At 35.7% G+C, this 25,665-nt stretch overlaps 3 protein-coding genes across 4 annotated transcripts in view; 1 reads left to right on the top strand and 2 right to left on the bottom strand.

Annotated features, from left to right (window-relative positions):
• The first annotated feature begins 4,917 nt into the window (after positions 1–4,917).
• LOC128995687 (uncharacterized protein K02A2.6-like) lies at positions 4,918–6,413 on the top strand. Its single transcript, XM_054420704.1, has 2 exons — positions 4,918–6,229; positions 6,388–6,413. The coding sequence occupies exons 1-2, from the start codon at positions 4,918–4,920 to the stop codon at positions 6,411–6,413; spliced, it is 1,338 nt and encodes a 445-aa protein (XP_054276679.1).
• A 4,453-nt stretch (positions 6,414–10,866) lies between these two features.
• On the bottom strand, positions 10,867–22,395 carry LOC128994071 (ataxin-3-like). The gene is made up of 7 exons (XM_054418301.1): positions 22,252–22,395; positions 19,983–20,147; positions 18,455–18,591; positions 17,497–17,651; positions 15,642–15,827; positions 14,218–14,319; positions 10,867–11,116 (listed from the first exon to the last, which is right to left on the bottom strand). The coding sequence occupies exons 1-7, from the start codon at positions 22,273–22,275 to the stop codon at positions 11,043–11,045; spliced, it is 843 nt and encodes a 280-aa protein (XP_054274276.1). The 5' UTR covers positions 22,276–22,395; the 3' UTR covers positions 10,867–11,042.
• A 2,576-nt stretch (positions 22,396–24,971) lies between these two features.
• The window catches only part of LOC128993929 (cubilin-like), a 100,652-nt gene continuing 99,958 nt past the window's right edge, over positions 24,972–25,665 (bottom strand). For both annotated transcript variants that reach the window (XM_054418053.1, XM_054418052.1), the window contains exon 69: positions 24,972–25,228. In XM_054418053.1, the coding sequence (XP_054274028.1) occupies positions 25,085–25,228 (144 nt within the window). In that variant the 3' untranslated portion in view covers positions 24,972–25,084. The remainder of the gene's footprint in view (positions 25,229–25,665) is intronic.

The following is a 25,665-nucleotide window of genomic DNA, read 5'->3' on the forward strand; positions in this document are numbered from 1 at the left end:
TAAAAAGGAATATAGAGTTAACTACATTTATTTTAGGTAATGTGACCCCACAAGATACTCTGGACTTCACATGATAGGTACTCATTGAAGCCTATACTATGAGTTACCTCAAGTTTAAATTAAATCAAAAAACCTAACTGCATTTGCGACTGCGAACCATGTTATACAACAAGTGTTTTTCAATAGCAACAATAACAATTAACGGTCAAAGAGTAAGACCTTGAAGTACGATACGTTATCAGAGGGCACACCTCTTTCTTATCTATAGTTACGTAAACTGACTTAGCCCAGCGAGCCTGTTATCGGAAATTGATAAGAGTACTGCGGTTATTGCAACATGAGCATTTCCCAAAATAAAAATCCTAGGGAGAAAACAGACTGGTTTCGTTTGAAACTGTGGTCGCTGGTTTGATAACTTGGGCTTATTGTGTGGAGTGGTTTAACGGAACTGATGGAAATTGTATTCAGCTTATCGAAAAAATATGATAAATATATTAGGTGTTTGTTTAATCTCTGACGGTTGATAAAACTATAGGTACATTCTAACTCAATGTGTGGTCGCTAATTTTTATCAAACTGGACGTAGTTTGATTTAAGATTATTCAGTGTGGCAGATTGCGTGTAATAAATATATAAAGGCTACTTACAGTCTTCGCAATCCTGTTAATTGAGCACTACAGCCGTTTCGGAGATAACTCCATCGTCGGGTGCGTAGTCATCATACACTAAACTGAACTATTTACATAATTACATTTTTTACGTGGTTTCTTCATTTTCATTGCGTCAAAGTTTAATAAATAATACATGCAACACAAGACACGGACACGACACGATGGTGCGATTGCACTTGAAACATTTTTGAAGTTGGTACAAACAGTCAATAAATACACAAAATAAAATAACATGTGATTAACAATCTTCATAAAGTAAAGAAGGAAAGACATAGTATAAAATATTATAATAAATAGTGGCTGGTTTTCGATCTAAAAGTTCTTAGTTTAATTACTCCTATAAGGTGCACAACAATGAATGAGGAGTTTGCAATAAGTTAAATTCAGTTTGATAAAATTGATAAGTCTAGTAGTCTACTGTACTTGAGTAAATAGTATCCACACACTTTAAGACAATTACCCATTTATTCTGTACCGTACTACCTTTGACTATATCAATACAACGTCAATGGTACTACTGTTACTGAACTAGGCAACTACTACACAGACACTAGTTTACAGTAACATGTTACAGTACTAGCAGTTAGTAGTGCTACGGAAACCAGTATATTACAGTATTTATTTTCTGTGGTACTAGTCTTCAGAAAAGGAAAAGGAATAAAAAAAAATAAAAAAGCAATTTACCCACATCTGTGGCACTCTAATAAAACGCGCGTGGACAAAAATATCAAAAGAAGCACTAAAAATTATAAATTAAACACCAAATTCAGCGCAAAGTCAATATCGAACACTTAGGTAGCGCCTGCATAAATATGAAGACTCTTAGCAATATTGTAATGCTGTGCTTCGTAGCTAATATTTGAAGGCGTTAAACATTTACGTTTTTTATTCTTGTTACATAATGTCAATGTCATTGTTGGCCAATAACAAAAAACAAACTAGATAGAATGTTATTATATAGATTTATAATGCCCAGTATACGGAAATACTCACTTTACATTCTTCCTAATATATTCGTGGTTCCGTGAATCGGAAGAAACATTAGAGGAGTTTGTTCTATCGTTATCTCACCTTTACTTTCAAACCATGCTCAGAAACATTGCTGTTATAACAAAATAGGTTTGTAGCATATTGCAACAATTTTCTGCCTCATAAATGTTTGTTATGGAGGGTCAGCAATATAATTTTATCTTTATAAACTACTTAAAGATATCGAAGTTTACCACTTACTATTGAAACAACGTGATAATACAAGTCACAGATTTCACTTTCACAGAGAAAAAAATAAACATAATCAAGTAAATGGAGCAATCAAAATAAATAAACAATTCCTTACTTTTTTGTAAAATCTCATTGGGGCACGGTAAATTTATAAATAGATTTAGGCTTAGTAAAACCCCAAAATCATTTAAAGTCATTAGTGTTAAGCTGTTTAACACCAGCTAAACAAGAAGGTTTCAGCAAAACTGTTTTTTCCTACAGTCACCCGACAAAGTTGGCTTCCTTGTACTGTTTATAGTACAGAAAGCTGCTAATTGCTGCATATTTATACTTTTCCTACAGTTACCTAACAATGTACATGTTCTCTCACTGATTTGAGAAAGCAAAGTGGCCAATTCGCTCATCAGTGAGACAATGTTAACATTGTTTCACTCTAATTACTTTGTCTCATTCCAGATGTGCAACGTGAAGGCACGAAATAGTGAGCGCGTAACATGCAGGCAACGTCGTATGCGCGCGAAATACGTTGGCAGCACTGGCTGTAAATCAGCTGGTCAGCTGTTGTACTGTAGTATTTGTCACTTCACATTAATTGTTATATTAAAAGTTCACTTCTGTGTAAAAATAGGTTATGTTTCTTCACCAATTTATTTGTTTTTTATGGTAACTGTAGGAAAAGTATAATGTGCAACTCGAGGTCAAAGTACAATTGCCTCACTCGAGAAACCATTCCTCTGAGTAAGGATTTCTCTCGAGTGAGTCAATTGCTCACTTTTCTCACTAGTTGCACAAATAACTATTCCCGTACGGTTTTTACTTTGGCGCACATCAGGTGCGTTGTTCCAACGAAACAACACAAAACAGCGTGGCTCTATTATGCACATAATCCGTGTACGCTTGGAAATAGGTTGGCAACACTTAAAGAAAATAATACTATGAGCAGCTGATTGACTATTATAACTAGGTACGATTTAACCTGTCATTTCGTGTATGTTCTCTTTTCGGTATATCTGAACCATTCTTTTATTAAATGTTTTTAAAACATTCCTACGATCTTAATAACAAGAAAATACCTTAAAAACATTTTTTAGGCGCGGAAACCACTGCAAATTACAAATACCCCGCCGCAGCTAACCTGCCGAATAAGCGAATTTACATTTTTTTGTCAGAACTGATTTTCAATCAAATCTATTTAAATAACATTAGGTTTAACGAGTACCTAGGTTTGCTGCTACAAGGAAAGGAAACTAATAAAGCGTGTTTTTTAGTAAAATATTAATAGCTTGGTATAAAATAATAAATTGGACAAGTTTGATCCAAATATATCAATAAACAAGCGAACTACATCATTTTACAATATTCTCCAAGAATAACGTGGGAATTTTAAATTTACAATTTTTTGAAGTTTCTCCGTTACCGATAACCGTAAAAAAAGTCTTCGATATACTAAATTAAATTATTAGTTTTTTTTAAGCCCTTTAAAAAGGTCTGAAGGAAAATCGGGAAATTTGTGTTTTGAGGGTCAAAAATGAGAAAAACCATTTTTTACCCCATAAAACCCTATTATAAAACACTTTGCTCACTAGTTACACAAATAACTACCTATTTCCTGGCTTGTAGAAAACCCATATTCTACCATGGTAATGACTTTTCAAGCATGTCATTGCTCGACTCAATTCTGTGTTTCAAGTAAGTTTTAATGTGACTTAATTTAGGCTATTTTAAATGTGACACTTCACTTGTCTATTGCATGTATTATGTTTAATGACATGACAACAAAAGATTCTATTCTATTCTAAATGTTTCTGTTACATATGTTATTAAGATTCACAGATGTTCAGAATTATTTATTATTATGTTTGTTTAATTCAATGTTGTTGTTTAGTTCAAGCTAACATTATGAAATGATTAAATAGAGTTTTATACAGTTCTTGTTAATAATTGTATTTAATAATTGGCGACGAGGACAATTAATTATTTATACTTTTCTATTTTACACTTATTACATTTACTAGTACAAATAATTGATTATGGCCTCCTTACAAGGAAATGAAACATTAAGTGAACTGAAGAAAGCAAGGGCTGTTGTTAAAGGTCAGTTGACTAGAGCTGAGAGAATGCTGGAAGAATTGTCTGGTATTAAAGTTGATAGTATCAGAACAAGACTCTCAGTGATACATGCTTATTGGGAACGATTCGAGCAAATCCAGCACAACATTGAAGTAAAAACAGATGAAGAAGAACTTGACACTGAAATCACATACAGGACCGACATGGAGGATATGTATTTCAAAATAGTTGATGTATTACAACTCCGATTAAGTGAATTGGAAAGAGTCAACGAAACAGAAGAACTACAGCAGATCAGACCATACAGTGTTGATACTCAGAAATTGCGACCGCTTACATCAACAATTTCGTTCACACCCTTTCAAGATGACGAGACATTCAAGAATTTCATAAGACGTCTAGAAGTCTTCATTCACTTACATGGACAAGGAATGCATCCTACAGATAAGGTATACACATTACTTCATTCTTTAACCCCTAGCCTACATCAGAAGGTTTATGATATGTGCTCCAGAAGTACCTCTGGATAAGTCATATACAGAATTGGTGAGAATGTTGACAGATTATGTTGATCCACAGCCAAGTACTTGGGCTTTACAGCACAAATTCATGTCTAGAGTACAGGAGCCCAATGAAACAGTTAAGATTTATTCAGTTGAATTGCAAAAACTTACATCTAATTGTGAGTTTAACTGTGAGTCTTGCCAGAAATCAATCGCTAATACACTTTTGCGAATGCAGTTCATAAGGGGGTTAGTTAATAAAGATATTAGAGCCAAATTGCTTCAGGATAATTCATTTGTATCGTTTCAAGATGTTGTCAAAGCAGCGACAGCGATGGAAATTGCAAACCACGAGAGTGATCTATCTGAATACTATGCAACTAAAACTAATAGGCCTAGTACAGTACATCAGATTGAGGATAAATACAAAAAATGTATCAACAAAATCGCACATGACGTCAAACCAGAAAAAGCCTTCACCTCTTTTTGAGAGTCTTAAAGGAAAATGTTACAGATGTGGTTCTCAAAACCATAGGGCCAATAACTGTGAGTTTGCTTCAAAGATATGTAATAAATGCAAGAAACAGGGACACTTAGCCAGAGTATGTTTAGGATCTACAAGAACAAAAATTCACCAAGCCGAAGAAGAAGACTGTCAAGATGAACAACACGAGATTTTCAAAATAGATAGAAGAAATGGAGATAAAATTATGCTTGACTTATCAGTTGAAGATAAACCAGTTCAAATGGAACTTGATACCGGTTCTGCTATAAGTACTCTGCCTTACTCTACATTCAAGAAACTTGAGATTAATAGGAAAATTTTTCATACACAAGTGCAGCTACGAACATACACTCGAGAAGTCTTCAAACCAAAAGGAGTTGTTTTTGTGCATTGTACATACAAGGATCAGAAATTTACAGGCAAACTTTACATCGTGGATGACAACCTTGACGCAATATTTGGTCGCGATTGGTTGCGAGAAGTACAGTTAGACTGGGCTGAACTAAAGGCAGTACAACAATACCCAAAAGTAGGTGGTCTTGACAATCTTTTAGAGAAGTTCAAGGATGTGTTTGAGCCAGGTATCGGTAAGATTCCAGATCAACGTGGACACTTACAACTTGTCGATGGGGCTCGTCCGGTATTTATGAAGGCTAGGCCTGTACCGTACGCATTAAAACTGAAAGTGGAACAAGAACTTGACCGCTTAGAAGAAGCAGGAATAATTTCTAAAACTCAAGAATCTGAGTGGGGAACACCAATCGTTCCTGTAGTCAAGCCTAACGGAGATGTGAGAATATGCGCGGATTACAAAGTGACAGTAAACAAGCAGATCCAAGATGAACATCACCCTATTCCCAAAATTGAAGACATATTTGTCAACATGAATGGTGGAAAATTATTTTGTACACTAGATTTAAGAAATGCTTACCTTCATTTGGAAATGGACAGTGATAGTGCAAATATTCAAACCTTAAGCACGCATAAGGGACAGTACAGGGTACATAGATTAATGTTTGGTATTAAAGTTGCTCCTGGAATTTGGCAGAAAACAATGGACAAGACGTTGGCAGGCCTAGAGGGGATACAGTGCTTCTTTGACGATATAGTCATTCAGGGAAATTCAGAAGAGGAACTACTTCTGCGTTTGGAAAGTGTCTTAGGAAAACTAAGAGAAAAAGGTTTAAGACTCAATCGTGACAAATGCAAGTTTCTCCAGAGAAGAATACATTATTTGGGCCACGTCATTGATGAAAAAGGTATACATAAATGTATGGACAAAGTAGCTGCCCTAACTAAGGCAAGAAAACCTGAGAATGTAAGTGAACTCCGGACATTTTTAGGTTTGGTAAACTATTACAACCGATTCATAAAAGACCTAGCAACTCTACTGAAACCATTACATAAACTTTTACAGAAAGGGAACAAATACGTGTGGAATGAACAATGTGAACAGAGTTTTGAACAAATCAAGAAAGTTATCTCCAGTGATACTGTTCTTTGCCACTACAGTCCAGAACTACCACTAGTATTAGCTACAGACGCATCTCCTGTTGGGTTAGGCGCTGTTATATCACACCGTTTTCCTGATGGGACCGAGAAACCAATTGCTTTTGCCTCTCGAACGTTGACGAAGCCTGAAGAAAAATATAGTCAGATAGACAAGGAAGCAACTGGCATTATTTGGGGCCTAAAAAAGTTCTTTACTTATTGTTACGGTCGCAAATTCACCCTCGTAACCGACCACAAACCACTAGTCACAATCTTCAACCCAGAAAAAAATCTTCCATCCATGTCTGCAACTCGTTTGTTCAATTATTCTCATTATTTATCAGGCTTTGATTACAGCATTGAGTTCAGAAGATCAAATGAACATGGAAACGCTGATTTTCTCTCTAGATTTCCTACTGAGACACAAAATAGTACCTGCATTGACCAAATTGATGTTTTCCTAACAAGTCAGATCAATCAAATGAGTTTGGATCATAAGTTGGTAGCAAAAGAAACTTCCCATGACACGGAAATGAATAAGATAGTACACGCTTTACAAAATGGCCAGTCTGTTGAAAAACTTGGATTTCACGATGGTGAACTGAGTCTTCATGAAGGTTGTATCCTCAAGGGATGGAGGGTTATGATTCCGAAGTCTCTTACTAAAACTGTTTTGAATGAATTACACTTTGGACACATGGGTGTATTGAAAACGAAAGCATTAGCCAGAAGTTTTTGTTATTGGAAAGGACAAGACAAAGATATCGAGGAGATGATTGCATCATGCAGAGCGTGTAGAGAAAAACAAAATGCACCACAAAAAGAAGTGAACTATCCTTGGATACCAGCTACTAGACCTTGGGAAAGGATTCACATTGATTTTGCTTGCCCTACAAATGGACTTTACTTCCTGTTAGTCATTGACGCATTTACCAAATGGGTAGAAGTATTGCCTACGAAATGTACTACAGCTACTTGGACAGTAAAGGAGTTGCGAAAAATGTTTTCTACTTTTGGATTACCAGATCTTCTTGTGTCAGACAATGGACGACAGTTTACTTCCTTAGAGTTTACTAGCTTCCTTGAACAGTGTGGAATTACACATAAAACAACTGCACCATATCACCCTTCATCTAATGGGCAGGCTGAACGTTTTGTTCAAACTGTAAAGAAATCACTTAAATGTATGGAAAATGAACCTGGGACCATCGATGAAAAATTACATAGATTTCTAATGCAGATCCGCCAAGCTCCTAATTCAATGGGAACCTCTTCATATTTCCTCATGTTTAATAGAAAGATTCGCACTTATTTAAGTCTACTAAAGCCTCGGGGAAAACACGAACCTACTTGTCCAAAAGGTATAATGCGAAGATTCAATCCTGGGGACCGCGTACAAGTCAGAAATTATTCAGGAAGAGACAAGTGGGCCTTGGGAACAGTTGAAATTAAAGATGGTAATCTTCATTATTACGTTAGAATGGATGATGGTCAAACTTGGAGGCGACACGTCGACCAGATGCTACGCACAAAACTTTAAGGGGGGGACCACTGTTACATATGTTATTAAGATTCACAGATGTTCAGAATTATTTATTATTATGTTTGTTTAATTCAATGTTGTTGTTTAGTTCAAGCTAACATTATGAAATGATTAAATAGAGTTTTATACAGTTCTTGTTAATAATTGTATTTAATAGTTTCTTATTCTTTAACTATAAAGGCATGAGCACCCACCCTGGTTAAACTAATATTGGGCGTTTCAAAAGCAATAGCGGGTTTTAACGCTTTATAACTTTTATACTATTAAACTTACTTACTGGAGTGGCCACTGGTACCCTAAGAGGCTTGGCCTTGCCCACACACTGCCTCCAGATGTCTCTGTCTTTGTTGGTGTCATTTTCACTCCTTCCCAGTCTTCTTACATCTTTTTGTACTTGATCCTTCCATCTAAGTTTGGGACGGCCTCGTGGTCTCCTGCCTTCGGGGTTTCTATCAAGTACATTTCTCGTAGTGGAGTCTTCCTCTCTTCTCGAAATATGACCAAACCATCTCAATCTTCTGCTCTTGACTTCCGCTATGATGTCAGGGTCTTTATAGCGCTCTCTAATCTCGATGTTGTGTCTCATTCTCCATATTCCATCTTCGAGCGTCGGACCATATATTTTCCTGAGAACCTTGTTTTAAATGTTATAATTTTCTTTTCTATTTTTTTGCTCATTGCCCATGTTTCTGAGCCATACAGTAAAACCGTACTAATTAAACTTACCGCTATAAAATACACATCAAATTAAAAAGACACATTATTTAACAAAACCGATCCAGCAGAACTGTAGATGTAATTGTACAAGTGTAAGTTAAAACTTTTTTTTACCACTAGAAATTCGGAGGTTGCTTGACGTTTTTGTAAATAACTTTTAAATGGTAAGGAGATAATCAACCAAATTGGAAGGAATGGAAGGTATTCCGAAAGAGAATAAAATTTCCTACAATTTACTATTATGCATTTCTTTAAAATACTCAATAAATGTAGCCAAAATTTAAAATAAAAAATTGTTATATTTAATGTTTGCTATGTCTATTGTCTACATTGAAGACGGGGATTTTCATTTTGAGGCAGTTTTAGCGAATTTCCCATATAGGGAATAAGCAATTACCGTAGGTCTCATGGTAAGACCTAGACCCGGGACCGATTTACATTTTTCGTAACAGTTGCAGGATAGGAATTGGACCTTTATAAAAATTTAATGAATTTAGAAACCTTTTAATTATAATAAACATAGGCACTACGTATTATACAAGCCGTTAAAAAATATAACAATCTATTAGAAAATACTCCTCTCAAGAGTATTTATTCATCTGTGTGGAGGATGATAAAATTTTCTTTGTTTAAATTTATTTTACAACAACAAACCAATCAGGGTGTCCACAGAAATGTTGTCATTAATTTCCCTGACTTTCCATGACCATTAACCATTGATTTCCATGACTCACGAACTTTACTTAAAAATTATAATATACCGTAAACACACAAATAATACTGCCTAGACAGAAAATATTGAAATACGTATTAAAAGATAACAATGGCGCACAACAGGTACAACAATGAACTAAATACAAACTCAAAACCCATAAACTAAGACAACTGTATAAATTGAATTGTCGTATATTTGTGAAAAATGCTACAATAGTCGGGGTTACGGTCGACTAGATCATTGAGAGGACCCAGAAATCCAACCATCACTGGTGATTTCCATGACTTTTGCCTATTTCCATGACCAGAATTTTTTTCCATGACTATCCCTGACTTTCCAGAATGTGGACACCCTGTCAATAATGTGTATACAAATGTTTTTGGCTAACAAAGTTATTAGTGTCTGGTCTGCATTCATTTTTAGTCCCATACCGTATTCTTCATGCTGTATGGTAGTATTGATTTGGCATTTTTAAGAGCACCGAAATTGCAATTTATTCAGCATCTAATGTTAAAAATCATACTGGTTTTTAAGTATCTTAAACACTCTTGCTTAATACTTTCCTTTTGTTTAGAGTTTCTATTTTATCCTCAAATGCTGTTTCTAGCAAGGCTGGCAAAGGCTTCTGGTAAATCTTTGGGTCACTTAAAACCCAAGATTGAGGCTCTAGCTCTGAGGATTTTTGGCTGTATGGTTATAGTAGTATAGTAGATGAATTTATTACAAGATTCAGATCGTGATGTATGGGACGTGGCTATATGTCGCTATATGAAAAATACTGTTTTGCTTGAGTAACTCATCACACTTTGATGATGTATTTTGATTTTAGAGAAGTCACAGACTAAACCTGTAAATGTTTTTTTGAAGTCACACTCCTCTCAGTTATCTTTTATTATTGTCTTTATATTTATATAATTAAAATAATTGTAATAAAGCGTAAGGGCCCACTGATTTTCTTTCGCTCTCAAACTCAAATAATAACACATTGCAACAATTTGCTGTGGAAACCTTTTTTAAGATTAGTGATTAATCTTAAAATTCTTTTAGCATTTTCAACGTTGGGTGCTGTTTCAGATCAGAAAATGGAGAATGGCTGTGGTAGGGCATCAGGAAAGAAGCTAGCTATAACATCTCTTTTAACTCTTCAAGGTGTTTTCCATGTCAATACTAGGGGTTAAAACTTAAAATACCTTAATCCGTCAGCGTACTCAACGTCACTGGTCGCGGTGACCAATGACTTTGATCACACTTGAGGGGTCAAAGGTATTTTAATCTCTGGTATTAATTTAAATTTGTGATCAGAGGGGGAAAAAACTTACAGAAATTCTTCCCTGTTTTCAAAACAACAGTTGTTCCTTTCAGATGTCTTCTGTAAATAGAAATCATATATAAGCATTATAAGACAACTGCAGGAGAAAGAACTCAACAAGTGGAAGAGGAAATTTATCAACAATAATTTAAAATACATTTACATAGATATTAACAGGTTAGTTTCGAATATACAAAGATTGCCTGGAACCAGTTATTGGCAGGTTGGGCTGAACACCGGTGATAAAAGTGAATCTACACCAATTTGTACAGTACAGCAGTTAGCTATGGATTGCTACTACGTGTTGACTTTTGTCCCTGCGCTCTCCAGGTATGCGAGCCTTCTTTGCCGCAGCTCCACAGGGTCCACTTCTGTAACAAATATAATTATCGTATGGCTTTCAGTGGAAGGGGATTTTAAAACTAAGAATAATCTTGTCAGATGAGACACAGAATTTTTCAGTTTTCCCACTCGGTTCGTTTTTCTAAGAATCCTACCTATCGAGGCAACCTGTGTATTGTCAGTCATTATTCAACAATGGTTCAAAGGCTTTAATAATTTCAAATAGCGTATTAAAAAGTTATAGGTCTCTCTGGTATAGAATAAAATCATTATTTACATATTCGGCAGTCACAGCAAAATCGTCAGTGTCCTGCGATACGTTGAGATTGTTAAACATCTTCCACGGTCTCGCTACGTGGTTCTCAAGACCAGTGTTGGGGAAGCTACTTTTAAAATGTAGCTAGCTACAACTACTGCTACATTTCAAAAAAAGTAGCTTAGCTACAGCTACAGCTACAGTTCCGAAAAAGTAGCTAGCTACAACTACAACTACAATGAAATGTAGCTACAGCTACAATTTTAGCTACTTTTCCAAAGACGTTAAGTTTTATTCCACGCACATTAGGTAAATGTAAAATTAATTGCAACTACATTTTTATTGAACAAACATTTTAAAAAATGTCAGTTTTGTATCTAACATTACTTGGAAAACAAATTATTCCTAGATTGTATTTAATTTGTTGGCATTATAAACCTAACATTACAACAACAGAACCAAATAGTTGGGTGTCCCATCATATTTAGTAATTATTTTTAAATATTGCATCATTTTTAAGCATCTTAAAATGTAATTTTCATTAAGTTCAAAGGACATACAGTACAACCAAACTATTTTAAAAGCTAATTTTATTAATTTAATATAGATTCATTTATAGATGTTTTATATCAACAATTAAGACCAATAAACTGCAAAAAGATTATTTAAAAATACTTTTTGTGTTACAGAGACTAGCCTACTGAAATTGGAGTTTATTGCCTTTCTTTACTTTTAATGTTAAAAACAACATTGCTATAACTTTTAAAGTGATAAATTACTTATTCTACGAATAGCACTTTTCAATGTCAAGAAATCGTCCTTTATTGTCATTATGCATAGGGCAAATTGTGCTTCAACCTAGTTGGTAGAGAAAACAGTATTCAGCAACTTATCCTGAAATCGGCTTTTAATTTAAACATGATGAAATTTGTAAAGTAAAAATAACATGTAGGCCTACTTGGCTATGTAACAAGTTGGCTTTAGTAGGCTTGTTCTTGCAAGGACTAAACAGATATATTCATAATAATTGAACTTGGTATTCGTCTTAAACCATAGCCTCAGTCCTATACAAGAGCTGTTAGCAGGAGCAAACTATGCTATTTTTTCAATGTAAGTTTCATGTTATATGGAGATTTTTTCATTACAATTATCATGTAGTCTAGGCATATCTTAAATCTCATCAAGTAATTTCCTCTTTGCTAATTTAGTAAACCTTTGAAAAATCTTCGTAATCTAACCAAGGAAGGGCTTGTGATGATAAACCACAATCAACAGCTGAAGCAAAGGTTGATAGACCAGCTCTCTCATTATTTCAAGGTGTGTTGGTTTCCATTAAACCCCAAGTTGAAGCATTATCGATATAATAAAGAAACTTAATTGATTACTAATTCCCCTGTCCTGTCAATCACTTGCAAGTATTCAATTCAATAGCTTCTCTTGTCACCGGTACCGTTAGTTTAAACGTCGTCTGCATCTAGCGATTTTATTTTATCTGACAGTAATCATAGAGTAGTAAATTAAGGAAATGAGAGCCAAAAATGTGGATAACACTCATTTAATGAACTCTATGTCCACACAACGTTGTAATAGGGAATAAAACGGCTGCAACCAGCTGTTTGAAGCCAAGAAAGTAGGCCTAATTTTTTTGAAAATCTCAGTTTGAAAGAGGTTGTTTCACGTAAGGTTGAGGTTATGATAAAAATCACTATCTCAAACAAATGTTAATGTAGCGAGAAAAGTAGCTAAAATTCCGCTACAACTACTTTAAAAATGTAGCTAGCTACAGCTAAAGCTACAAAATCTTAAAAGTAGCGTAGCTACAGCTAACGCTACAAAAAAAGTAGCGCGCTACTGTAGCGTCGCTACTTGTAGCGCGCTACTTCCCAACACTGCTCAAGACATCATTCACTGAAAGATCCATGGCGTTCAAAGGGTGAATGGAAAATGGCAAATTAAATCAGGGAAAATTGTCCACAAAATACATGAAGAATATTCTGAAGCAACAATACCTTGGGCAAAGAAGGAATTCTGGCAGAAATATTTTGAAAGGAGAAGCACTTCTAGAAAATGTATAGCACTTATTGCTAAGGAAGGTTATAATGTGAAAGATCTTGCCAAGTAACTTGAGCAAAAGTTTGACATACAAATGAAAACCTCTCAAGTGCCTAGTTGTAAATAATTAATAAATTATAGCTTTGACAAAGAACAACTTAATAACCAGACACGCCTACAAACTCAATCATGCTCTACATGTGCAGTAAGATACAGTATAGTGTCAATAATCCGAAACAAATCCTCTAAAAACAATTAACTAAAAGGAAAGAAACAAGAAATCAGAAATCCAAACTAAATTGCTTGCCAGCTACAAGTTCAGTGAGCGCTGCTTCTTAGTCTTTGTGAATAAATTTCAGCCTGCTATAGATGTCTGCATCATTTCCACTCAGTGTCAGGGGTTTGCCTTTGGACATTTGACAGCTATTCTGTCATATTGTTTTAAACTGACTGTGTTGCCTTAACATAAATGCTTAGAGCTTAGGGTTTCTAATAAAACTTAATAAGGCGCAAATGGTCTAGTTCATTTTAGAAATATGGAGTCGGACATGTTAATCTGACATTTAAATAGCTAGCCAAACACACATTTACAAGCTGGCTCAAATAGTGAAGATGGGAGTAAAGGAATTTTTTACATAAAAAAAAAAAAACAGTAACAAAAAATTTAAAAATCAATTTATATGTTTTTTTTTTTAAAGTTAAAATATGATATCACATTTTTCCACCAATGGCCAGTGGTTTCAAAAACCTGTTATCCGAAAACTCCCAATACTCGTTTTAATAGTAAGACTTTCTACTATTTAAGTATAGACAATAGTTTACCAGGTAGGTGTGTTGTAGGTTGAGATTGGAGACTGAGAAGCATGGCTTTTCTAATCTGTTCCTCCTCATCATCTTCTGAAGCAGCAAGGTCCACAACCTCATCTGCACAGAACAAAAGATTAAGTTAAGGAGAGTCATGTTTGAGTCTCATACCCGGGTAGCATAAAGCTCTTGTGGAGGTTTTATGTCTTTATGTTTATTAGCAATAGAAAATACTAGACAGACTAGAATGGGCATCTAAAGATTATGTACCGTTATAGAAGTGCTAGTGAAAACTTTTGTTTTGTCCTAGGATACTAGGCACGAGCCAGAAATTGTTTTCACATTACCTCAGGCTAGACTTAGTGGTTGCGGCATTACCACTTAGATAAAATCCATTGGTGATTTGGCAGGACTTGAACCTGGGTGTCCTGCGCTCTACCACTAGACCAGCTCGCTCCCCATTAAGTGTTAGTGAACACTAGCACTAATGTAATTTCAAACACACAAAACTATGTGATTGAGGGTTGCTACACGTCCTGACTTCTATCATTTTTGCGCGTGTTTAAATATCCGTGTTGTCTAGCAGGAGGAGGTAAGTGTCAAGATTCTTCCCTAACCAAAGGTGGCAACTCTGATTTAATCTGCAATGTCAGTTACTGACAAGTCAAATCAGAATCTTAAATCCACCACTCAAGAAAAAACTTTATTTTTAAACTCTATACCCTGGATCTGAGAATTACTTACACCTGCTATTTTCCAGTGCTACAATAACCCAAATGGAATTAACATAGTGCTGAAGTCCCAAAAATGTAGGAATGTATTGGAAGATTTTCTTTTATGTTTTTCAAGCACATTTGAATTTTGATTTATGACGAGATTTTTTATTACAAATGAAAATAATTACTATGTCGCCTTGATGACGTTAGATGATCAAAACCGGTAATTTTTATGTTTGTACAGATTGTTCTTCACGGTTAGCCATAAACAAAATCAGTGTTCTGGTTTTGCAGCCAAACGCGATTGATTGAATTGTAGATGAGTTATAAAAATTCTCAATCCTTGTAAGCATAGCTGGGTAGAAGAGTGGGTATAGTGCTCGCCTGGTGATCAAAAGGTCACCGGTTCAATCCTGAGAAAAGTTTAAAACTTTCAGATGGTTTGAAATTGGACCCAACTGACCTTGATCAATAGCCCTGGGACTAATGAAACAACTGATCTTAGTCAGTAACAAAGCTACTCAAGGCTTCTCACTCCGTACTAAACTCATCTTTCACTCATATTTACATTGAAAAACGCAACTAGGTGGTGGCGTCCCCATCTTAATTGATAATAATAAAATGATAAGTTTAAGAATTTAAAATTTAACCCTCCGATACCCGATTTTTAAACTAGACCCGAAATTAAAACAGACATAACTAATACTAATGTGTTAAAAGTAATACCTTGACCAAGGCTCATCCTTATGGCTTTTTGCAGTTCAGAGTCTTCAGACTCCTGGGATTGAGACTGGGACTTGACCACCTCAGAGAGCAGCTTGGGTTTGTGTACTTGCACAGCTGGTGTCAGTAGCAACACCTCATCAGCTGTACACACTGGCAGCTCTCCATACACCAGGAATATCGAGTACCCTTGTAACAAACAAAAACAATATATTATCTATACCACAATCGCTACAATATAAGTAAAACTGAATACATTGAGAATTGATATACGGTAATCAAATGTGGCACTTGGAGAGTGAAACCAAGGACAAAAGAACTAAATATAGAAAGACAGCAATGCTGCGGTTGGCATATTTTCTGGCTTCTATCGCTAGGAGTGTCGTGTAATTTTGGCCCAAACTGCAGCAGTGTCAAGCGCTAGCGAGTGTTGCCATGACAAGTTGGTAGTTGGAGCCAAGGTTGCCAACTTCTGGAGAATTCCCTGGAAACCGGGGAGTAGAAGTTTGTTCCGTTATCTTTCTGTGTTTTACAAGTTTCCGGGGATTTAAAAAAATTGACTTTTCCGTTATAATTACAGAATTTTGTACTTTACCCATATTGAAAAGTTGGTCGATGACGGCAGCGAATCGACGAACACTGAGCACGCTCTAGCGGTACATCGCAGAACCTTCCTTTGACTGTCTTTATTCTATTTGTCTATGGTTTAAACACATTTGTAACAAGAATATATTTGAGATTGGGGGTCAAAAGGGTTGACAGTTTCGCTTATATTTTTGGAAATGGTAGCTGTTAGCACTACTCTATATCTGTATTCTACTCTTGCCCTAGGTAAGCCCTTATCATTTTACAGCACAAGTAATGAAAGGAAAGTAGAAGCCCTGTCCACTGCTCACTGGAAAAACAGGATCTTAAACTCCAATCCAATTTCAGTAATAGGAGACATACGGCTTCTTTAAGACGAGGGCTTTCTTAAATTAGTTTATTCTGAACATCTCTCGCAATCACGCTGGCATCATCATCCTCCCCATCGATCATGGCAAACTATTAGTTTCAGAAAATAAAAGTCCAATTTTTTTAGCAAATCTCTTTTGCTTTGCGGCCCTAAGCTGCAGGCCACTGCCCCCACCTAGGCCAGTGGTAAATCCTGCAAGTGGTGATTGATTCTTATAAAGATAAGAAAAGATGTGTATGGCCATGATACTGAATCTAAAATAAAATAAATGTGCTTTATGTTCGACTAGAAAAAGCCATATGATTATGGGTAGGCAATATGTAAACAAAATTCCCTAAAATGTAAATTTTGCCACTTTACAGCTTTAAGGATAAGATAGTAGCATTGACTATGAATCCTTAAAAAAGTAGCCTAAATGATTTGACCAGAAATCCTTAGTTTAGTGCAAACGACGACGAACGATTGTGGTTCTTTGTTAACACCATCACTGACAGCAGCAATATTCTCCGATAATTGTATAATGATGCACAGGCCTTCTATACTTAAAATTGCTTCACTATGTTGTTGTGAATTGAACACTGAGAGTAAAACATTTAAATTGACCACCCTGTTCTGTCCCACTTTGACAACGAGTTCGTACAGGTTGGAATTGTTATTTCTGTGGACCAATTGAACAACTCTTACATGTTGAGCGGTGTTTCAAAGATAAATTTAGTAAATTTGTTGTTCTAATCTGACATGTGATGTCCCTAAACAAACATGCAACAATAAGCAACTGTTTAATTCTTAGTGTTGCTAAAATAGGAGACTGAAATTGGATCATCCTTAATGTACAAAATAGTTCACTAGGTCAACACTATTTTACTAGAAACTGCAATATGTGTAAGAAAGGTAGTAAGTCACCTTCCTGCTGCAGCTGAGCTAGGAACATGGCGAGATAGGTGTTGGAGATGAGTTCAGGCCCAGTCAGCAGAGAGTTGAGGTTGAACCACTGATTAGCGAGTCGTCGGATGGTGAACCAATGATCCCTGTAGTTGCAAATGTACGCCTTCTGATCTCTGAACAGAACAAACTTGCAATGTATAGACCTACAATAACTGAAAGTTGTAAGTTGTTACAGTTGAACCTCGAATAATAGTCAATCTCTGTTATCTGTCACCCCGCTACAATACTTAGATTATTTTCAAATGTAATTTTATTTCACCTTATGAACATTGAACAAGTACAACATACAAAATACTTCATTACTCTTGAATGTGTGTAATTTATATATAGGTATTAATAGGTATTATTCTCTTGTACAGGTTTTAATGTCTTCCAAAACCTTTTAAATAAACTTAATGTACAGGTCTATAACAGGATATCTGTTATCCGTCTATTCCTTAGACGTCACGCTGCCGGTTTCAAGGGTGACAGTTAATAGAGGTTCTACTGTAGCATCTTTTTTGCCAAGACGTGGACTAGTTCCATACAAGTGTTTTACAGACTTTATGGGCGGTTTCTTACCAAAGAGCAAGGCTGTAGGTTAGTTAAAGTAGACATACATACACAGTAACATACATTCTTACTCTTTGGTGAAACATCACTAGCGTTAGACACGCTCTGCCTCATAAGGACCATGTTCGAGGCACACTCGTATGAACACTTTTACTTTAGACTAGTTACTGGCACTCATCAGCTCTGTTTAGAATTAGTGAATTGACAAGTAAAACAATTGATTTTATTTTTCATGGCAAAGACTTCAGTTCCATTAAATGAACCACAGTATTTTGATAAAAAAAATTGAGAACACTTGTTTAAAGGAGTTTTGTAAACAGGAATGTTAAGATGGGCACTAAAAATGAAGTTTAACACAACTTACGCAGGGTTGTTTTGAGCCTCTACAGCTCGAGGTTCTGAGCTGTTGTAGGGAATCATTTCAAGACCCCACAGTTCCAGAGCGCTACTTATAACTTGGACTGAGAAGTACCCACTGTCGTCCATGTTTCCTGATGGTTGCTGTAAACCAAAATAGAAAACAAGGTTGAAAAAGATAAAATTCCATTTTGGAAATTACGAGTAAAAAGTCTAGGCCTATCAGCCACTTTTGTTATAATGATTCGGGACACAAAAAAATTAATTATTTACTACATGCATACAGTAGAGTTCCATTATTCCGAACTATCTGAAACTAATTATGAAGCTGTTATTGCAGAATATGTTGGGGTTATAGCACCATCACAAGACTAACAAGAGGAGATGAAGATGTGACCGCGTTTGCAAGAGCTGATAGCAATATTGCATCAATCACAGGGAGACGATGCTAATGTTGCTGCAGCATTTTACTGTAGGTCTTTTGAAAGCTTCTGTATTATTCTCAGAGACCCTAACTATCTTTACTAATGTTTGCAGTTATAGCTTCCCCAACGTTTTTGATATCATTGCCAGATCTCTATTCACAGCAGTCTTGAAAATGTTGTGGTAGACTTTGCCACCGTTCCTACAGATCACTATCTTTGTCGACGTTCACAACACTAAACATGATACTAGGAAATCTCAGGCAACATCCCTAACACCACCAACGTTTAAACGACAACACCAATCAATAGTCTTGCTGACATTTGAGGAACCATCGCTAGTAACTTTCAAGTTTCAGGCCTTATTGCTGACATCGCCAACAGTAGGCCTACAATGAAACTAACGACTTCAGCAAAGTTTGTTGCCAGCCTACTAGACGTATGAGGTGACAATGTGAGCTTTTCCGTTATTTACCACAAGAACAACATATTCGTGGTGACATACCGGACCGGTAGTCAGCTCTTTACTAGATTTTTTTTATAATTTTCAAGTTCTGTTCGGAATAGGTGGAAATTCAATATTGGCGGGGGTTTAGTGGGACACTACTGTACTTTCCTTGCAAAATTAGTACGGCAATAGTATGCACCATCATTTGCCAAAGAAACGTTTTTTTAATCCTGTAAAACTGAAATAGGGAAAGCTCTAAAAAAAACTGTAGGCTAGTGAGTATAACTGAAACAGTTTTCTATTTGATTCAAAACTTACATTTTCCACAGATCGTATGTTTTTCAAATTACTTATGGCCAAAGAAAACTCTTAACACAATTATGCTGTCTCCAAACCGACCACGTTTTAAAGCAAGATAGTATAACTAAAAAGTATATTAACTTATACTTTTAACCCAGCACGATGAAGGCCAAACTTATTATGTTACTGTGATGTCAGTAATATTCTGTAAAATTATGGTCCATCAAATGTGCAACTGTGACATGAAATGTTATGAAAACATTGATTGATTCATTGACAACATTATACCACTAAAGGGATATGCTGGGAAAGCAAAAATATTCATATTATACTTTAAATCTCTAGTTAATTTAACTGTGTTTCACCTCTAAAAACCTTCTATAGTCTTCGCTGTCAACTCCGCTCTCTGCCATTCTCAGTCTCTCCGCTTCGTCCATTTCTTGTGCCAAGGCGGCTAAATCTACAGCTGTGAAGTATGAGCCTTGCAGCAGAGCGTTCAGACAATGTTGGGCACAGAGTGAGCCTTCTTGCTGAAAGTATACAGTAAATAATTCCTCAGATAGATAATGCGTTAGGCTTCAACAAAAAAATTAACATAATAGGCCTACTAATGAGCTTACGAGTCTAGCTATGTGCCTTGACTGTTCTATGAGGTGTGGTCAGGCCTCAGATTACCTATGGTACACTAGTCTGGTGGACAAAGGTGAATCAGGTAACTGTCATAGCCAAACTTGAAAGCATGCAAAGGCTCGGCACGCTACAGGCCACTGGAACTGTTAGATAGGTAGGTCTAGCTTAGACCGTACTTAATCTTATCAAAATTAAATAATGGGAAGGGTTTTTACCCGCAGATTAAGAATCAACCACAAGACGGATTTTCATGATTCTTCTGTTGAAAGAAAGATGTTTACAGGAAAGGAATGTTGTATGTTAAGGGGAAAGGAATGTTTAAAAAGCCATAATTTGTAAGCTAATTCTCAGAAAGTGAATAGGCCTAAACTTGTACTCATTGGTCGAGCTTGAAGAGCCACTCTTTCCATCCATATTTTGACATATAACTAGACCTAATTAATCCAAACCGCCATGCCACTATTTTTCTGTAGTGTTTGTAAATATTAGTTTTTGTAAAAATTGTATAGGCCTATATATTACATAAATTGACGCAATCTATCCGATAATGTCGGACAAAGATGAAGACATCAAGTATCAAGTTTTGCTTTTAAAAAAATCTAAGTTAGCAGCATCTTTAACATTTTAAGGTCTTTTCAGCGCAGTAAATTATAATTTAGTTTAACACTAATACCGAAACCCCGGTCTGACAGGCCCACGGGAATTTTCAAAAACGCATGTTGGCAACACTGTTTACTTGGTAGATTCCATTCCCCCAATACCTTCCCCCCTTTTCCTCCCCTACCTATTGATATATCATTTGTTCATTTTGCATGGGTGCCGTGACCTTGACAGGTCGTCTGTTCATAACATGTCTTTCTCAGAAGCCCAGCGTTAGTGTATTTTAAAGCGGGGTCCCACAGACCGAGGGTTTCGGTTTGTGTGTTTCTAAGCGGGGTCCATTATTTTTCAAATGGGGTCTCACAGACCGGGGGTTTCGGTTAACGTCAGCCTAGGTGGGGTTTCGGTATTAGTGTTAACGAACAGCTCGTTTTCTTTCTTGTGGAGGATGGTGACACCACAAAGGGCATTTTCATCACAACATCTGATCAATCCTACCTGGATGACAGTTTAATGTGAATTCAGAAGGTTAACCTAACCTAACTAACCAAACAATTATAGGCCCCTATAGGTACGGTATCGAATTAAACAATTGAATACCGGTAGGCTAATCAATATTACTGTTTCGGTTGTTTGTGCCAACAGATTATGGAAGTGTAGGCCTAAGTTACCATTAAGAAGGAAGATTTCTAGTCTTGTTTCCAAAAGTGGCAAGAGTGCTGGAATAAGTGTGTGAAATCAAAAGGGGACTAGGGATTTTGAAAGAGATCGCATGTTAAGTTACGACAAATTTATCAATAAACTACGCTTTTCCTGAACAAGTTTGGATAAACTAACTTTTTGAACAGACCTCGTAGATGTTATACCAGACAATTTGTTTGAAACCTGGAGTCGTTACCTATATAAGTTATGCTTAGGCCTATAGCCCAACAAAGTTGAGCCCAAATGACAACCATGGTGAGGAAAAGTATAACTTGATACACCTCCTTAAGAGTAATAGCCTAGGCCTAGGCCCTATTTAAATTTAAAGGGCCGAGGGTCTAGGTCCATGAGGGTTTTTCGAACAATTACAACATAATTGGTCTAGGCCTAGCCTATGTGTTAACAGGGTTTCATTGGCCTACAATTCAGTAACTTTAACTGTCAATCGTTTTAGTAATATCGGAGTGAATATGTGTTTCAGCCACTACACATTTGATTGTAGATGACTTATTAAGTTAAGTTTAGGCAACTATAAAATTAACAGGTGCTCTACTAAACGATAATTTAAAGCGATTTCTCACCACCGGCCTACAGTCTTGAAGAAGTTCTCTTAAAAAACTTCACTTTTTGAGAAACGCCCTAGGACCTAGTCCTAATTACGGAGCAATGCATCTCCAAATCAACTTTAAAACAATAACTTACCTTTTCATGGAATATAGCCTCCATTATTATGGTTTCTTCACCAAAATATATGATGACAACACAACACCTTAAAAACTAAGCAGTTTTGACAAAACAAAACACAAACACAACAACTGATTTCACCACTTTCGCATGCCTTTATTTGGTTGGATGTCTATGTCTGTTCCCTGTTCCGTTCCGGTTCCGTTCCCCGTCTCCGACCCGACCGCACAATTTGTTTTTCAGGATTAATTTTGCCAACAGTGTCATTTAGAGGCTTCTGATCGACTATAATGAAGGTTTACTAATTGAATAATTTGTTTTGTTCATAGAATAAAATTATAAATGCCTCAAATTCGATTTTATATTTTTTTATTGTGAAATTAAATTGTCATAACCTAACCAAACCAACCAAACGTGCTGACAATGAAAAAATCTAATGAAGGTTTATTAATCGAAAAAATAGTTGTGTTTATAAAATAAAATTATAAATGCCTCAAATCCTATTTTATAATTTTTTAATTATAAAATTAAACTATCATAACCTAACCAAACTAACCTTACTTGCTGATAATGAAAAATCGAATGAAGGTTTTATTCGAAAATATGTTTCTGTTCATATAATAAAACTATAAATGGGTCAAATTCAATTTTATAATGTTTTAATTATAAAATTAAACCATCATAACCTAACCAGACCAACCAAACGTGTTGATAATGAAAAAGTCCAATACAAAAAATAGTGTAACGGATGGGATCCGAACCCAGGTCCTTCGGATTATCAGCCCAGCACTCTATCCACTACACCACCGAGGCCGTTGACGGCGATCCGTATCGTTGCGGTAATGATGTTCCCTCAGCCAATCAGAAGCCTCAAAATAATACTGTAGGCAACACTAAACCTGAAATAAAAATTCAGCGACCCGCCCACTTTTCTTCGTTTTCGTTCTGTTTCTTCCTCGTACCAAAGGCTATTGAATGAATATCCTTTTTAATGACGAATAAACAAAGGCCGTACTATATAAAAAATAGACCATCCAACAATGAGATTGGTTATTCAATTGGTTAACTGTTTCACCATTAATCTTTGTGTTTAAACAATTCGGTTTTTCCTAGAAGATATCTGCCATTTGCTTTTCGTTCCTATTGAGTATAAATTGATGTCTTACTATTGAGTATAAAATAGGCTCCCGTAATCAATAGTAGGCAGGCCCATCTGTTTGTAATGACTGGTAATGCAAAGATAAAACATACTCAAGTAGGCCTACCTTTACCGGTTCTTCATCGTTGCCTAGCCATAGCTGGATAGATTGAGTTATAAACCAAATAAATTTAAAATTTGACTATATATACATACAAGACAAGGAGGTGTATCATGATGTCCTTTTTAACTAAGTCAGGGGTTTCGAAAAATTTCCTGAAAAAGGGGCCTACTCTTCAACACCGTCCGTAAACATTTTCCACGCCCACCTTTAACTGCGGTCTTCGAAGTGGCAACTGGCAAGTTGGGAACATATCGCAAAGTAGTGTTGTTACAGCTGTTTTCTTTGGTGACAGCTAATTCGTGTATTTATTAAGAATACGAAAGCTCGGTTACTGGGATATAACAATATTGACTCCATTTTAAATGTACAGATATAGATTTTCAATTTATTTTGTTTTTTTGGTTTTGAATTTTAAATGTTTTATTTTCAATCTTTTAGTCAATGTTTTTTTAAATGAATAGTAAGCAAATTAATGAGCTGCTAACGTCACCTGTCTGCCATGTTGTCTTATGGGACGTGTGGCGCTAGCATGGCCCCCACATTCGATTGTGGGCCCTGTAACCAGAATCGAGCTCAGGCCCTCTTCCACTATCTTCGTGTAGTATGCTATAGTTATTTCAAAATTATAAATAAATATAGAAATTTAATCATATGTAAATAAAGGGAAAGCATTCATACTAATTATTTTGCATTTAAATTTAAAAATTCCACCCTTTTTGCGGGGAAAGCCCTTCACCAATTGAACTAAATGTTATCCAAATGAAACGATATAATCATAAACAATAAATTGTACCCTATAGTCATATAACCAAACAGTAAAGCTCAAATCATAAAATTAACTCTAAAATAATGGAAACAAGATTTCGTGATACTATAGCGATCATTGTCACCAACAACAAAAAGATATGAAAAACGAGCTTCAAAATTTACAATGGGAAGAGCAGTCTAGTTTCGTTGGTTACTATGTACCTACTCTATGGTTTAATATACCCTGCTGAAATATGAAAATTTGCTGATGTCTCCTGATTTGCTTATTGTGAACCCGGCCATTTTTTATATTTCTTTACTAGAACAATTGACTCACACTTTATGTGATTCCAATCAACTCTGAAATACAGGACTTTCACTTCTTGAGTGGTTGGATTAAAATATTTCCCCACTTTTGGCAGAAATGACTTCATTAATACAGCATTATAAAAATAAACCAAGTAAAAAAAAATGGTGGCAAACTGACACATACTGTCTCCCATTATCTTGCAAAAAGCTGAAAACCCCTTACAATAGTAACTAAGCGCTAGGAGTAACTATTTTTTTTATTTTATGGGGAAAATGACAGAAATAGCAATAACTTTTGAATCGTAATTTTACAGCATTGGTGGTAGTACACTGCCCATTTTTGTGTTTTAAGGAAAAATCACCATTGGAGAAAATAAATAAAAAACAAAACGTAACAACATAATTATCTTATTAACTTATCTTATTTACAAATATTTTATCTATACAAAAATATTCATAATATTTTACATTTATGCTATACATAAAACTGATTGTTCAGCATTGAAAAACATAATTACAGGAACTATAATCGTTTAGAGTAAAGCAAAAGAAAACCCTTTATCATATTTGGAGTGAGTCGCCCATTGAAGCACCCAGCCTGTGCCGTTGTTGTGACTCGTAGTGAAGTAACGAACAATGGCCGAGTCACCAGTCATCTCAACCTCGGCTGGCTTCTCCTACAGGATAAACAAAAACTGAAAAATGTTCTTGCAAGATTGCAGTGAGTAACAAAGTAGTGAAACAACATAAAATAAATCATGATCATATGAAGAAATCGTCACCAGTGAACTTTTTGAACATGCGAGTATTCAGTCAATAAAAATTACTATAAACGTTTAAGAAAACTGTTTTCGAAAGTGAATATTTAACAAATAGTTTCTGTAAATGTGAAGTTTGAGATCTATTTGGAAAATTAAGAGTCACCATTCTAACTGTATATTTAAAGTTTTTTTTTTTTAAGAACGTCAGGCATAGGGCCTACCTATAAGAAGGAGTCTAGTCTGGCTCAAGGGGAAAAAAACAAAAACTTAACACTAAATACATTTTGAATTGTTATATTTTTTGATTGTTTTTATTTGCTCTTTTTGTGTCGGGCCAGAGTGGACTTCCCCAT

This window comes from Macrosteles quadrilineatus, unplaced genomic scaffold (genome assembly GCF_028750875.1).
Source record: "Macrosteles quadrilineatus isolate MER2022 unplaced genomic scaffold, UCM_ALF_1.0 Scaffold_5__1_contigs__length_97177068, whole genome shotgun sequence".
Taxonomy (NCBI): domain Eukaryota; kingdom Metazoa; phylum Arthropoda; class Insecta; order Hemiptera; family Cicadellidae; genus Macrosteles; species Macrosteles quadrilineatus.